We start from the raw sequence: 17,118 nt of genomic DNA, 5'->3' as shown, positions 1-17,118 counted from the left end.
AGTAAAAAAAAAAACGAAACGTTGAACTTGTAAAAGGTTTCTTGTTACGATGTTCCTAGATCCGGAATCAATTTGTGGATGTAAAGTAGACATTCAACTAATAGTTGATCTCACGAAAGAATTGACGTTGAAAATTGGAATTATGAAAAAAAAATACAAAATCATTTCAATAATTTCCGACAGATTTGTAGCCAATATCCAATAGATTTCTGAAGCAAACTTTCGATATTCCTTAAGAGATTTTAGTGTTATTTGTTGTAAAAATTCTGAAGAATTAAAAAAATAATAAGATTTCTTGGAAAACTGTAGATTACAATAAAAGCAATTAGTTTATTCAGACAGAATTACTTGAAAAAAATTTAAGCAAAAAAAGAAAGAATTGATCGTTGGAATTGAAAAAACATGTTCCATTTTGTTGGATTTTTTCACACCAGGGTATATTTTTTAAAAAACATCTGTTATCAATTTAGTGTAATTTTTCGCTTCAAATCCCAGATATCTGTTGTTCGAAAAATACTTAAGTAATTCGACATTTTGCAAATAATTTTGTTGGCCATATTGAAAGATTTTTTGTATTGACTTATAATAAAATCTTCATCTCCGGACACCTCGAGCGGGGCATTCTCCTAAACTAGAACCATAATGCAGTGAACGTGCTGCTCCACATTTAAACATTGGAAACAGTATTGTTAGCATTATTCAGATAATACGATTTTTTTGGAATCGAGTTTCTAATATATTGACGCAATTTTATATTTTGTGGTAGATTTGGAAATCAACGCTTATTTCTCATATCAACAAGCTGGTTCTAGCGATAAATCGAGCGACAGTTGAAACATTATTCTTTCACTGAAGTCAGAACCGCCACGCTGATGCTGTGTACGACAAGCAAAGTTTTCCAACTATTGTTGTGCAAAATAAATCAATGATTTTTTTTTAATGAGGTAGTCATGTTTACTGACTGAGAAATGTGTTTCGCTCATAAAAAACCACGTAGTCATAGGGGGAGGGAGGTCTTAAAAACCATAATTTAAATAGTTACGTGGCTTAAGGACGACCAGTAAGGAACAATATGTACTTATCTTCTCTTCTTTATGACGTCTTCACTGGAACTGAGCCTGCTCCATAGTTTAGTTTGTCATATGCTTTCCTACAATTATCAATTGAGAGTACAGCGCGTGACAGTCTCGATCATACGTTATGTCCAGAGAATATAATTTAATTTCTATCACGAAAGGATCCTGGACCGTCCGTAAATCTAACTCAGACTCCTTCAGCCTAGCTGGTGCGTCCCCATAATAAAATCAAACCCGTTTTTGTTTCGTTTAGTGTATATTAATAGGTACGTATGAGTATTCTAAGCAAACAGACTGACAAACTCTTTGTTAACCTTCCGAACGGTATCCACGGCGTCTCCCACAGCATCTCCAGCAGCAACCGGAGCTCCTCCCGCAACGGACGATATGAACTCTGCTATCACTTTCATCATCATTTGGAAGCTCTCCCCAGGTCTCCAGTTTGTTGCCTAAAAATAAAATCATTACATTCACCGCTCATTTGTATCTATTCAAAACTTACCACTGTATCGATGGCATCGTTCAGATTGAACACCACAGCCGGTTTGTTGCCCGTTCCACCCTCACCGGGATCACTTTGGACGGAATCCGCTGACGAGGTCCAATCGAACAGTCCTCCCTGTCCGAAGAATCCCAAAGGACCTCCATGTGGCCTGTGGATCGGTTTGTATCCACCCGTGCAGGGATATCCTCCGACGGCGTCGTAGAAATGGTTGTTGAACACGGCTCCACCGTTACCTGCAGAACCTGTGTGGTCCGAGGCCACCCCATGGCCGTTGTAGTTATTCGATGGAGAGTAGTAGTTCACATCGGCCAGCACCAGGTTCAGCGGTGGAATCAAAGTTTTCGGATCGATTCGATTACCGTTGGAATCGCGCCCGGTTCTGAGACGGTTGAAGAGATCATACGGAATGCACGGTTGACCGGGTCTCCGCCGCTTGAATTTGTGTTTGTACTTGTGTCTGTTCTCGCCGAAGAGGTTACCCAATCCTCCGAATTTATCGGTGTTGAAGTTATACAGCAGATTGTTGAAGGTGACTGGTTTACTGCCAACACCCCCATTGCTGCTACTGCTGAAATCTTCCGCGGCGTCTTCCGGCGGTGGGTCGACGCCATCCTGGGCATCTCCGTCATCATAATCATCATCCGACTCCGCCTCTATCGGTTCGTCATTCTTCGCCGGCGGAAGTCTATTGAAGTGAGCATTCGGCGCCCGATTGTGTGCCTGCCTAGTTGTACTGAAGGTAACATACGGTCGGAATGTAGTCGATGTTCTCCGATATTCCTCTTCGGCTTCGTGCTCGTAAACGTTGTACCGGCTGTAGATGTCCGGGGTTTTGTCTTGACTGTAACCACCTCGGATGCTGCGGCCTTCGAGGTGTTGTTCCTGTCTTGATCGTGATTCACCGTTTGCCCGAGTGCCGTCCGGAAACGAGAACGGTCGTCCCAGAGTTGTCTGGCATAGCATACTTAGAAGAACAATTTTTATCTGGAATGAAGGATAATATGCTTGAGAATACAATGCGATTCAAATCATAATTGATGATCGTTTTTAAACAAAAAAGTATAACATCTATTTTGATTTTTGGTTCGTTTGTTGAATTTTCTTGAAAAAAAAAATCTAAAATCATGACATTCAGACTTGATTTTTTCGTAAGATATAACTTAAAGAATTAGAGAAGTTCTTCAATACGTGTTTTCTTGAATTTCTTCAGACATTCCGACATAAATCCCATCAGAAAACTATTGAAGATTTATGCTTGTTGTTTCAAAGAATTATAATTTATATTTTCAAAATAAATACAGGCATTCTAGCTATCGATTGCAGTTGATAGTTTTCCAGAAAATTTATTTTGAATGGATACATAGTTTTTCATAAAATCGGAAGTCGGTTTTCTGTTTTGGGGTTCCTTTGATAATGGGGTATAAATGGAACAAAACTGAATGAATTACGTAACATTTATAGGGCATTGCAAACATGTAGGCATTTACCGTTATATGAAAATTTCTGACTTAAATTACAAAAATGGTCCCAGTTTGTGAAAATGCTTTTCGCTAAGAGATTTGAGACCATATTCAAGTTCTATGATAACTAGGCTGTCAAAGGTAAGTAACCAACTATTCAAAACCACAGTCCGAGAATTCTCACTTCTGCGCAGCCAATATTTATAGCCCGGAGATCCCATAGGTACAAACAAGTAAAAGTTACCGGAATCATAAGGAAAAATGAAGAATACCACTTGAGATAGGTAAACATAGCATAACATACTTAGAAAGAGGACGCTTTTAACAAACTTGTTCTGTAAGCTAAATACTATCATTGTTCAAGCCAAGAAAATCGAGATTTTGCTTCCAGGTGGCGCTAATGAACATTAATATTGTTTTGTGGATATATCTGGAGCCTGGCCACTTGGAAAGATGGCGTCTTCAAGAAAAAAAAATGTTCGGTAGTTCAAGGGCTATCGTTATTTGAGCCAAGATATTCGATATTTTACCAACGAGCAAGGAACTTTTTCTTACAAATGTCCCAGGATCCTGTCTGTATAGAGTTGTGTTTGATCCTTTGACCTTGACGCTTGCTCTTGCGGGGCGGGCGATGAGGGCCGTTTAACTATGTAAGCATCTAATAATTGTAATTTTCCAAGAAATCGTTCGGTCCCGAGCAGGCGAAAAAAGCTTATTAATAGCAAATTTGTAACACCGCTAGCGCATGATGGCTCACCATAGTAGCATGTCCGAAAAAACTTGAAACTATTGTGAACCAGAGCTACAGGTCCAAAGCCCTGATAAAGGTGGATGGTTGTGATGGATATGACCGTGGTCATCATGTAAAGAACAAGCGGGCAATGCTGTATCAACGGCAACAGACCCGGCAACGATTGGAAAGTTGGATCTTGGAATAGCAAATTTGTATATGGATATCTAAAACTTGAATTAAACTGATACCGTTTTGATTCATATTGCGGACAGCTTCAAATTCCGGACACTACTTTATATGGGAAAAAAATGGAAAATGTTTCAATTGTTGCGTTTTATAAGCATTTTCCACAGATATTTATACAAATTTATAATTCCCAGCTGCTTGAGATGTATCTTAAGTAGTTTGACGATTGAAATTGATGATTTGATTATTGGGCATTTTTTTAAATTATCGGACAGATTTGGGCCGGAGGTTCTCCGATTTGCAAGAAATTTTCACCAGAGGTAGAGCTCGTGGAAACATGACCAAAAGTGAAATTCAAAAAAAATATAGTGGCCTATTTTCCCGAAAAACTCTAGATGAATTTTCACGATTTCTCTATATACCTCAAACTTTGAAAATTCATATCTCCTGAACTATGCATCGTAGAACAAAAGTTTTTTAGTGAAATCGAATTGAAATTGAATTTGTAAGAATGTAGTTTCTTTCGTTTCTCCACCAGTGGCAATAAATCTGTTAAAGTGAAGCCGTTCGCTTGATTTGCCGTCCGTTGTTTCGTAAAAGACACAACGTAGGAAAGACGTCCTGGCCGAAACAACATATAAACAATATATTCATAAGTTTTCAAAGAAAGTGGATCTTGAGATTTGATCCTTCAAACGTTACCATAATGATTGATTGTAACAAAAACTTCCCGTGCGGCTTTCATAGAGGCTGTTAGCTTTAATACTAAATAACGTTGCTGATGAAGGGCACACAAAACACCCAACAGACCAATGGAGAGTGCTCCGATTGACGAAAAGCTTCTTCTGACTGGAAAGGAAAGGATGGTTTACTGCATTACACTTACAATGCGTCTAAATTACTGCCGCCGTTAGCGCACGGTTATGAGGCCCACAATAGAACACATTTTTCTATGGGAAGCGTGCGGGTGGTCATCGGTTTTTCAGTTCTGTCGCCTAAACGGTAAAAGATACCACTTTGGCGTCTATGGACGAAAGTTAGAGTATGGATTGATGAAACAAAAAATATTTTTTCGAAAATTTTTCATGATACAGACGATAGTTTTTTTGCTATTTTTCTGACAATTTTCTCCATGGTGAAAAATTTTCCGAGAAATGTTTTTCTTTTTATATTTTTAATTGATTGCTGAGAAAATTTCCTTTCAATTTCACTAAAAAACTTTTGTTCTACAATGCATAGTTCAGGAGATATGAATTTTCAAAGTTTGAGGTATATAGAGAAATCGTGAAAATTCATCTAGAGTTTTTCAGGAAAATAGGCCACTATAATTTTTTTATTTTTTTGAATTTCACTTTTGGTCATGTATCTACGAGCTCTACCTCTGGTGAAAATTTCATGCAAATCGGAGAACCTCCGGCCCAAATTGTCCGATAATAAAAAAAAATCCCCTATTCCTTTTCTGTTTTTCAAGAGCTGTCCTGAATTCGAATCAAAATGACCGGAATGTGAGGCAAAAGTTAGGAAGCGTTCGGAATAAAAATCATGAAGAGTCCATATGTTTCTATTCATTTGAAATGGTTCATGATGTGGAAATGACGTCTTCACCCATCATTCGAAAGTTAATCGTTTGGAAAGCTCGATAACGCGAATGAATCAAACAGATGATATATTTTATATGCTTTTTAATGAGTTATATACTCCACTGAGGCATTAAGTGTCCGTAATAGGAATCAAAACGGTAGATAAAAGAGATGAAAGCTATTTAGCTTTTGTTAGATCTAACTAATAGCACCAAGCTATTTATTAAATCTGCAAACATCAAAATTTGTAATGATTCAGAAGCGTCAGGAATAACATTTTGATATTATATGGATCTTTTATCTCTTATGTCAATCCAATCAATATCAAATAAAAAATCCTCGATTTATTTCTAAATTGCTCTAAGCATTTAATCCATGAAATATTCTTAGGAGTTCTGTCAAAAAATGGTATAACTGTTATTCTAAGAGTTATGCAGCAGATTAATGAACTTTCCCAGAAATGAGAGTATTAAAAAAAACTCCGCAAAAATCTTGTATGATCTGTATAGAACTGCAACAATTGGTAGAGTGAATCCTAGTGTGATCGCTGAGTAATCTTTGGAGAAGTGCTTGAATAAACTGTCGGATAAATTAATGAAATGTATGAAAATTTATCGAGGGCTAGCTCATGTAGTCGGAGTTATTCAGGTAGGTTTTTGTCTCATTATGAGTTTTATGATACGAAATAATAAATTTTGTTACTTATGATGCATATAAGCGGTTTATGCGATTAACGTTGTGCAAACCATTATAAATATTATAACTTACATGAATATAATTATATGAATGATTTGACTAAATTCAGTTATTTCCTGAATTATTTTTTACCTTTTTTTAATAGAAAATGGTTAAAAATATTGGAAAAATTCAATAAGCCCTAAATTAAAAAAGTGCAAATTGGTGCAGCAAAATTCTTCACGATCCTTTAGTTCAAATATCAGAGTACCCTTTGAAATAAATTTTAGCCTGGGACATTTTTTTGTGTATGATATTCAGTTGGAGCTGCCTGACAGCTTAACTTGTCAAGGATGAACCCTCGGTCTGGTAGTAGTAGTGTAGTAGTGTCATTACTAATACTGTCTAGTCAAAATGGTTTTGAATATTTTGTTATTTAAGTGCTATTCTGATTACTCCTGTCTTTTACGTAAGATTAGAGGCTTAAATGTCAATTGTCGTGAAGTCTTAACAAAATTAGGCTGTTTAGTAGTAATTCTAGTTATTTTCATTTTTATTGTTAAAAGTATTTATTGGTCATTACGTTCATATATCCTTAAAGAAAAAAGTCACTTTCCTTGTCTGTTCAACAATTTCTCGAACCTAGCAAGTGAACCCTAATGATCGATCTCAGCGTCTTACTTTCCATAGTCATTTTTATAGTGAATATTTAAGAGTAAAGTTACCTTCGGCTTCTATAAAAGTCTCCTACAATATTCACTTTTCGTTGGCAAATGCAATGCTTCACAACGCCTACTTTCTACTTGTAAATTTTGCAAATCATATGGATTATGCCCTCCCATCGCGTCAAGGTCGCATAACCAAGGGCAGGGAAATTTTAGCCTGGGACAACTTGGGACAAAAAAGTATGGGATGTGCAAAGTTTCGATGGAAAATCAAATATTTTTTTTTTTTCAATGCACTCCTTGCATTTTTCCGATCTAAAGTACGAACTTTTATTTCATTTTGTTTTTTTTTTTTAAGATAGATTTTTGAATAAGTTTTCGGACAGTGTATAAAGATCAGTATAAAATATTACGATTATTCAGGATATTGTATTAACACTTCAGTCGTCGCGCTGTTGTATATTGTACAACAGGGGGAAAAAACCTCGCTTATCGTACACAGGATCAGCGTGGTGGTTCTGAGGGTGGCAAACCGCGCGACGACTGAAGGGTTAAATGTGTATCTTGTGTTTGCACTGAATTCTTTATTTTTTCTCAAAACTCTAACTTTGACATACTGTATCAATTAAACTATTAAAATTCTTGCCCTGATATTCCAGGAATATCTTAATAGAAGTGTTAACTATGGAATGATGTACAAAAAAACCTATCAGAACAAGTCATTTTTTTCCGATTATTGGCCTCCTGATCGCCCATAGTGCAGACCCAAGGACCCCCGGAATATCTCCGGCCACAGGGACATTCCCCTGATCGTTTGGCCACTTTTAGAAACTAGATATGTGTGCCAGTAGAGTGGTTCAAAAAATCGTTTTTGGTCCACACCGCTCATTCAATTCTAGACCAAATTCTGAGTGTCCTCGGAAAATTTGAGCTCATTTGGATGAAAACTGAGACTGTACAAGCCCTTTAAAGTTTATATGGGAATTACTATGAGAAAAGTAACCAATTCATTCAATCGGTCATAGTGTTTGCCCATGTGCTCTTGGGGATTGGAACTATATTGATACTGTGGGATACATTCATCAGCTACAACTTTGCCGAAGACCGTTTTCAAATCGGACGCTTCAGTAACTAGTTATTGATTTATATCCAGTACCAAATTCTTCAGCAGTGCTCATTTAACTTCTGAACAGGCAACATTGCTGCACCTGGCGCGCAAGATAGCGCGCACAAATCATGGCTACTATGTTTTACTGCATATATCCAGTGATGCCTGCAGAACAGCCCAATAATTATACCCAAAGTATTACAATCGTTCAAAAACCAATAACTAATTACCGGGGCGTTCGATTTTAAAACAGTCTTCGTCAAAGCTGTAGCTGATCATTGTATCTCACAGTATCAACGCAGTTCTAATCTCCAAGAACACATGGGCAAACACTATGACCGATTGAATGAATTGCATGCTTTTCCCATAGTAATTCCCATATAAACTTTAAAGGGCTTGTGCAATCTCAGTTTTCATCCAAATGTGCTCAAATTTTGGGAGGACACTCAGAATTTGATCTAGAATCGAATGAGCGGTGTGGAGCAAACTATTTTTTGAACCACTCTAGTGTACCAGTATACTGACAAAAATATTTGAATTCGTCAAGTATTCGCTAAGCGATGAGGCTTTTAGTATTTTTGCTTTCTCTCAGACCTATATGAGTTAAAAACTGTGGAAGTGCTCATAAGAACACTGAGCTGAGAAGCAGGCTTTGTCCCAGTTGGAGCGTTATGCCAAAACAATGAAGAATACTTGATAATTTGTTTTCAATATTTCTGGACAGGGCTAGGGATGATAACTAGTCGGCTTAATTATCACAAAGCTCACCTGGACATCCTCACTAAAGTAGTTTAAATGCGTTTATCTCATCAAGTAGCTTATATTGGGTGCATGAATTTTCCACATCAATCGTGCCTATACAGGTTGCAATTGCGGAAAATTTAGAGGGAAGATGAATATTTTTCTACAGTAGTTCTGAGTTGTCTCGACCAACCGGTAATTTGCGAGCTTCAATACATTTTTCCTGCAGCAGCGATAGACGAGATGTTCACTGGTTTTGATAATTAGATTTTGATTTGCTTGACTACTGTGAACCTCTGAAGAAATTAATAGATAATTTTCTCGGAGTAATTTAGGAATGGATCTGTAACAAAACTATAAGGTTTTGTAGAAAATCTTCAGAAATATTCTGAGAAAAAATATTGCCAGGATTTTTTACGAAATTTGTTCAACATGAACGTCTGCTAGACTACGGAAACTGTTAAGAATCTTAGGAGTTCTTTAACTACTCAAGGATAGGATGTAAAAAAATCTTGTAAGGGTCTTTTAAAGAATTCTTTAGGAATCCATGGAGAGTTTTTTGTTTGATTCAATGAAATTATTTTTCTTTGAATTTTTTAAGGGGTTTATTAAACAATAAATAATTTAATAGGTAATCTTATGAGGAACTTTTGCAAGAGCCCTTAGAAGAGAGCTGAAGAAATTGTTGGTGGAATTAGTAGTGATATTGCTGGAAAAGCCCCTAGTTTTTCTGGAGCGATATCTGTAAAATTCATGATGTTTGTAAGTTTCTGGAGAAATCTAGAGATAATTCTAAAATATTCACTGAGTAAGTTTCTGAACATCTCTCTACCCTTTTTTGAGTAACTTGTAGGTAAATTTAATCTGGATCTGACCAATGAACAATGCACGATGGACAATGAGGATTTTCGAATAATTTCTAGAGTAACCGAAAAAAAATATCCGAGAGCATACAACTCACAAACATTAAAAAAATTCACTGCAACCATCCAAAAGTTCGATATGACTCAATTTTGTTTTATGCAAGACATATCTGTTCATTGGAACTGTTTCTTCAAAATGCAAGTAAAGTTCCTCGGTTTTTCGTATATTAAAGTATTTGTGACACTTTTACTGTGCAACGCCCTTATAAATGTTAAAGATTAAAAGCGCTCTCTAGGCTTTATAGACGCCCCCAAAAAAGTGACGACTAAGTAGCTTAAATATTACGATGACAGGGCTGTCCGTAATGGGGGGACCGTAGCCTTGAGGTTACGCTTTCGCTTCATAAGCGGAAGGTCATGGATTCAATTCCTAGCCCGACCAAAAAATAACCCGTCCAGCCACCAGAAGACGCCGCACGGAGGACCGTGCATAGGGGAGCACATCCATCCTCCGTCAGTATCAGATGGTGACTGAGACAAACTGACCCACTTCACAGGCAGATAGCCTCAAACGACTCAGGAACACGGCAAAACGAACCACCGCAAGAGCAATGGACTATGGCTTATGGAAATCAATTGGACAGCAACAGCAGAGCACTCTCCTACCTGCTCGGTGTGAGAGCAAAAGAGCAGAAGAGAGTGAAAGCAGATGTAAATATAGATTAGTTAAAAATAGAACTGTATCGGTAAGGAAGCTACAGATAAACTGATTCCGGCACAAAAGTGGCCACGAGCACGGAGTGCCTTAAAAAAGAAAAAAAGAACTGTCTGTAACTTAATGGCCAACGCATGTCAGCCCCTTAGCCATTGGCCGCCTTCATGAATTATTATAGAAAATCCGTTTTTTTTTTTCACCATTAGCGCACCGCTCGTTTTGAACTCTAGGTCACCATCAGAAAGCTGAGAAAAAAACTGAGTAGGATAGGCTAGGAAACTAGGTGAGCAATGGTATTTACTCTATGAGATGAACGATTTTCTAAATCATGTTCTACGATTTTGACGTATATGGCGAGTGAAATCAATGCAAACATCATTTTTTGTACAACAAAGAAACATAATGTCAAAAGTTGGTGTTTTCTTCCAGTCTAGAGATGAATAAGAGTATTATTTTGAATAAAAAAAAATTGGCGGCTATCTTGGATTTTGACTCCATTTTGATTTTAGGTAGTGAAATATGTTTTTCACCAGGCTTCATCGAGAATTACTCAATATGTAATTCAAAATACATACTTATACTTTGCTAAACTGCTAAACATTCGATTCAAGTAGCGTGCAGAAATTTGATGTTTTGGTTTTGATCAATTTGGCTTGAGCAGTGTTGCCAGCTACGACAAAAAATTGAACCCTTCATGAAAAATGGATAACGATTAAAGAGTATTCCTTTGTTGAGGAGAATTCTCTTTTTCTATTCTGCTCAAGTTTTATGATTTTGATCTTTCGATAATTCTTCTTAAACAGTGTTGCCAGCCACATGATTTTTGTGCTTTGGCTGAATGTATGGCATGCATCACTTCAACATTGGTGAACATTTGCCATCGTAATTTTTAATTTTTTTTTGGTATCTGCATATACAGTAGTGTGGGACAAAATTTAGATTCTCGCTCCTGTCCACTTTTTGGATTGCATTTAGGTCCCATAACAACTGTGCAAAATTTCAGCTCGATCGGTGAAACTATATTTTAGTTCAAAGTTTGTATGGGATTTACTAAGGGAAAACATACTTTTGCAAAGAAAAATCGCCAGAGGTTGCCCATTGACCTCTATACAAATTCTGAACACAGACCTAGATAGATATTTTTACGTTGAACAATATTGCCGAAGACCGCGAAACAACCCGACACTTGTGAAAAGCATTTTGTATGGAAAAACAGCATTTGGTTACTAACTTATGTCACTGAATGTAACACCCCCATATAATTGGCTCTTTTGATAACAATGTGACAATGATGCCATCTATCGTCAGAATATGGAAACCAAAATGGCCATTTTGGAAATTTCTAAATTCATGCTTCAACTTTGCCGAATATTTTGTATCAGTATTTCCACATCTAGATGTTGCATTTTTCAAAATTATAATTATAGCCCAGATTTTTTACATTGAAAATTTGTGGACATGTCCACCCAAAGGATTCGTAAAAATAGTAGTGAAATTGTCAACATGCCATTACACTGAGGAACACGTTTTTGTCTCAAGCACCAAAACACCGGTATTTACCTAATGAAGGATTGCTGAATCCATTGCCGTTATCAGAAATATCACAGCACATCAAGTTTTCGAGATATTGACTGTAAAATTGTGAAATTTGACTGTTTCAACCAACTTGCATGAAAGTTTGCCGGCTTATATGACCATTTATTTACTTAATTTCACAAAATTCAAACTTTATGTATATAACAGTACTTATCAATAAAGTTCATAATACTTTCGATGCTCAAAAGTTTTTTGTTGGTGGTTCAGAAAAGTATTGCATTTGTTCATATAAAAAAAACGAATAATTTTGTTTGGAGACTGCAAACTTGTTGAAAAAATCGAATCCATCTAAGTTCTATCGTGCTATTTCAACTGAATTATATCTATCTATCTATCTATCTATATAAATAAAAATGGAACGGTGTTTGTATGTCACGAAATGGCTCAAGAACGGGTCAACGGATTTTCATGAATCTTTCACAGTTGAATTCGTTAAGGGTTCCGACGTGTTCGTGTGTATAAAAAGCAAAGGATATTTAACGGGAAAGTTGAAAAAACAGGAGTGAACAGAACTTCCATTTTGCACGGGGCGTTTCATGGCGTTTTTCAACAGCCTACTTGATGGCAAGACGAAGTTTGCCGGGACTACTAGTCTGAAATGAAAATTCAAGTCCTATTTTGCATGCTTGGTGGATTGGATCACAAAAAAGTTTATAAATCATACTTTATATTTCAAGTAAACATCAATTAAATCAGTGTTTTATGCAACTTTGGCGAACTGTAGCTAAAAACTGTGAGGTGCTTGAACATTTCTGAGAACTGCACAAGATTGGCCCCAAATCTACTAGAGACACATAATTTGATCCTTGAGACATGCAAAAATGTAATTTCTATAACGCTGTGTTATTGGCTATTAATGCTAATCTAATCTTTTCCCGGACATATAACTGTTATGGAATATCCCAAACTGCTGCAGTTTCCTATATTTAAAATTTAAATTTTCACACCCACTCTAGATCTCTAGATATCTATAGTTGTAAAGAATTTATTATCGTTTATTTTATTTTTTGATTAACACTTGTAGTTTCAGGGTCACTATTTTCCTTATATATTTTTGGACATTAAAGTCTTTATTATTTTGCTGTCTGCTACCAGCCCTGCTGTAAGGAAGTAGAATTCGTTCATAGGATTCTCCGAAAATTTCTGGAAGATATCTCTAGAAGGACTACTAAACTAGTCCTCGCAGGAACCTCAAAAGAACCTATCTGACATTGAAACTCTCTTTGTTTACTTTCTCTTCAATCAAGAACTCTCTTCTCTCTCTCTCTCTCTCTTCTGACTTTCTTTTCAATCAAGAACTCTCTTCTGTTACATTTTTTGTAGGAAACGCTACAAGGATATTGTTTTTCGATCTAAAGTGAAAAAATTCCAAAGACTTTGGTATTACACTGTTATAATAAAAAAAATAGTGTTACACTGGAATCGTTCCAAAAATTCTACATATTTATTCTTCTTGAAGTTGCTCCAGAAGTTGCATTAGGAATTTCTTCATCATTTCATCCAAGGGTAACTTCTAAATTAAAATCACCAAGAATACTTCAAAAGTGGATTTTAACTTTCTCACTAGTTAAGGCCGCACGGGACGTCATCATAATCATCCTATCCATTTGAAGAAGCAAATCCCTAGAACCACATCATATATCGACGTGAAAAATGTATCACTATGATTCTATATATGTAGTGCACAACCCAATAAATTTTCAGCTCCATCGGTTCCCTAAAACTCGAGATTTGCTTCCACAAAGTTTTAATGATAATTGTTAGAGAGAAACAAAAGATAGGGAAAATAACACGGTCTCCCGTGTCCCCTTAATACAACAGCAATTATTCTTCTTATTCCTTCATCCATTCCTACGCGAATTTCTGAATTTATGTACGATGCTTGTCAAGGATTTCCTTAAACAAAACAAACATTAAATTAATTATTTTTTCGATTAACATAGCAAGCTATCTTGAAAATCCTCTAAGACTTCTCCGAGAGTCTAGAGGTTTTTTTCAGAAATCCTTGAGTTACTTTAGAACTATAGTTCTATAAGACAAGTTTCATCAGAGGATGGTTAGGGATTTCCTTTTGAAATACCTACCAAAATTAAATAAAAAATCTACTGTTATTATGAAAAATTACTTTACGTCTGTCTGGATACGTTTCGAGAAGGAAGCCTAAAAAAATACTCAATGGATATTCTTCTTTCTGGCGTTACATCCCAACTGGGGCAAAGCCTGTGCTTCTCAGATTAGTTTTCTTATGAGCACTTCCACAGTTATTAACTGAGAGCTTTCTTTGCCGATTGACCATACTCTATACCCTGGGAATCGAGAGAAAATTTTTACGAAAAGTTCCTCGACCAGCGGGATTCGAACCCACGACCTTCAGCATGGTCATGCTGAATAGCTGCGCGTTCACCGCTACGGCTATCTGGGCCTCTCAATGGATGACCCCTTTCACGAATAGGTTACACTATAAGGTGAAAGAATTGTTCAGCAAAATGGTACGATCTTCACATTTTTTTAAAGTTCTAATTAAAAAGTGTGACGCTGGGGAGGGGGACACTCGTCGTTCGAATGAACGCTCTCTAAGACTAAGATTTATTAAAAAATTACTGGAGAAAATCCTGAAGAAATCTTAGGAGGAAACGCTGGAGTGATTCCTTCAGATATCCTTATAAATCTCGAAGAAATCCTGGAAAACAATTTTGTACGAAATCCTAAGAAATATCTGGTGGCATCTCTGGCGAAACTACAGGTCAAATACAGGGAATTTTAGAGAAAGCCTAAGAGAAATCTAAGGGAAAAACACTGGATAAACTACTGGAGGACTTAGGATTTACTTTTGAAATTTTCCAAAATAATCTTAGGAGGAATTCCAAATGGAATCTACTTGAATGCTTACGCTTTACGTTATCGAGTCCTAATATATTTAATGAATTCTTGTTTTAATTCAATACTACGAAAGAGTATGTTCTTGCAACCACTTCAGCAATTTTTCCAGCTCATATAACGGCTATGACTTATTTAAAATTTAATATTAAAAAAGGGTTCCAAATATGAGCCTTGACACTTTTGATCATGTTTGACGTTCACTTTGTGAAAAAAAATGCCACAGGGCGTTTATCACTGGGGTTGTTCCTATCTCATGTCATTTCGGAAGGGACACGGAAAACAAAATATATCCAAATTTTGAGTTAAAAACTGTTTATTTTTACTTAAACCAACGCAAATTATTTAAAAATTGAGTAAACATGTGTTTTTGGCCTAAACTTAAGCGTTTGGTACCAAATTGGGACAGGGCCTTAGAACCCTATTACTAACAGTTCTGAAACACTACAAATGTTAAATAAATGTATAAAATTTTACATGGGTTTGCGTTTTTTGCTGCAAATGATTCTATTGTTGGTGTTTTGCCGTTTTTTTTTTCAATCATTATCAACAAGATTTTTAGCCCTGGGCTAGTTAATCTCAGGACCAACGGCTTAATTCCCTTCTGAAGTTAATCGTCACTATAACATATACATCCTAAATGACTATCCCCAAGTTGACCAAAAAACAGAAAAAGAGTGTGATTTTCTGCAGTTTTGTGTAACGAAGATGCAGCAAACAGGAACAACTTTTAACATCACAGCATCCTAACATTCAGCTTCCACTTAACTAAATCTCACATTGATCTGAAGACATTACACTAACCAATTTCGTTTCATCCATTGCATGTAGAGTTCTGTTTTCGATTTCTTCGCTTCGCTTGTCACATAATCACTATTTTAGCACCGCATTCCCTTCAATTCGAAACAACGATCCACTCATTACGAGATTCGCGAGCAAACTGAATTTTGAATAGCAAACAATTCGGTGCGAAATATGTATTTTTTCTTCTGCCTCTTTCAAAAACACCCATTTCAGATAAATCGCCTTCCCACCATTGGAATAATGTGTCCCCTCCAAATTGCGACCGCGCGTAAAACAGCAAATCTGACCAACTTACCCAGAGACCGGCTGATCCACACTTTTCACTAGGTAGAAAAAAAAAACTTAAACTGCATATTTCATTCACATTTTTTTTTGACGCTGCTGGATGTGCGTTGACACCTACATTTGTTCCCCACGGTGCGACAGAAGTTGCCTCCGTTGATGACTGATTAATCTGCTATAGAGCAAAAGCACCACAAAGAGCAACGGAAGGCCACTGCGTGTTGGTTCGTCGTCTGCCGAACGATCAAATCACCAGCCGCAAGTTCCTTTGGCCGGTGCAGGGACTGGGTATGCTTGCGAAATTTTCAACGGTTGACCTAGCAAGCGCCACTATTTCATGCATTTCTTCAAACTGCTCAACTAAACTGATGTCATTCCGTCCATAGGTTTCGTTTTCAATTATAGTAGAATCGGCTGACGCTGGACAATGGGATATTCTTGAGGCTATTTTTCTTAATTTCTCTATTAGTATCATTTCAAATATTCTAAAGTTCTAAATTAGGTTCTAAATGCAAAGCTGCTTTGGCAGTCAATTTCTAAAACGAAGACCGGCGTGGTGTTACTATCGGATACCAGCTAACAACGGGAACTGGGTGGCGGCTAGGTATTAACAGCTAGCAGTTATAAGGAACGACAAGACGATACCACCGTTAGCTTTCGTCGTCAAGTCCACACAAAGGATCGAAAAAGGATCAATAAGTATAAAACGTTACTCTGAACAGGACTGTTTTATTGCTTGAATAGCTTCAAAATTCTATCAGGAGAAAAAAAGATGAATGATAATAATAATAATTGAATCTACCATCTTGAAATTGATATTCATTTCCAATCGGTAGCCTCTATCCCAGTGTGCACTAATCGGACCGCCCACGCACCGAGTATGGTGCAATTTGCTACTTTTAGTAAAATAGGAACCTGTTTGGCACCAACAGCTGTAGTAATGGTGGTGAACGAACCTCTGAATTCAAATCCACGAGTGGCTCCAAGCCTATGACGTATGAACCGTAAGTATCGATGACGTCTCGATTTCATTGAGACTTACGACTAGTTCCTACGCACGATGCGAAGACTTGCTCGAACTCAATATTTGAACGAGATAAAACCGTGGTTCTTTCACTCACTCTTAGATGCTTCGCCAGTTGGGAAACTCTAGCCTAGGAGAAATAGTCAGAAATATTTCGCAACCCGTTGACTGACGCCTATAGAACCGGCTATTGAACCCAAGGTAAATTGGCAGATTCGGATTGATCGA

The 17,118-nt window shown here is 36.9% G+C and overlaps 1 protein-coding gene across 1 annotated transcript; it reads right to left on the bottom strand.

Annotated features, from left to right (window-relative positions):
* Nucleotides 1-1,313: 1,313 nt before the first annotated feature.
* Nucleotides 1,314-15,739, bottom strand: LOC5567266. Its single transcript, XM_021853466.1, has 3 exons — nt 15,585-15,739; nt 1,579-2,565; nt 1,314-1,525 (listed from the first exon to the last, which is right to left on the bottom strand). Exons 1-3 carry the CDS (start codon nt 15,600-15,602, stop codon nt 1,358-1,360), a joined length of 1,173 nt encoding a protein of 390 aa, XP_021709158.1. The 5' UTR covers nt 15,603-15,739; the 3' UTR covers nt 1,314-1,357.
* Nucleotides 15,740-17,118: the final 1,379 nt, after the last annotated feature.

This window comes from Aedes aegypti, chromosome 3 (assembly GCF_002204515.2).
Source record: "Aedes aegypti strain LVP_AGWG chromosome 3, AaegL5.0 Primary Assembly, whole genome shotgun sequence".
In the NCBI taxonomy this organism is placed as follows: domain Eukaryota; kingdom Metazoa; phylum Arthropoda; class Insecta; order Diptera; family Culicidae; genus Aedes; species Aedes aegypti.
The sequence above is the reverse complement of the archived record's forward strand: the minus strand, read 5'-3'. Positions and strand labels throughout refer to the sequence as shown.

Bases quoted from the DNA above. Each gene is read 5' to 3' on its own strand.
- LOC5567266 (XM_021853466.1), bottom strand. The intron at 1,526-1,578 runs GTAAGTTTTGAA...TTTTATTTTTAG, and splicing joins ACGATGCCATCGATACAGTG to GCAACAAACTGGAGACCTGG.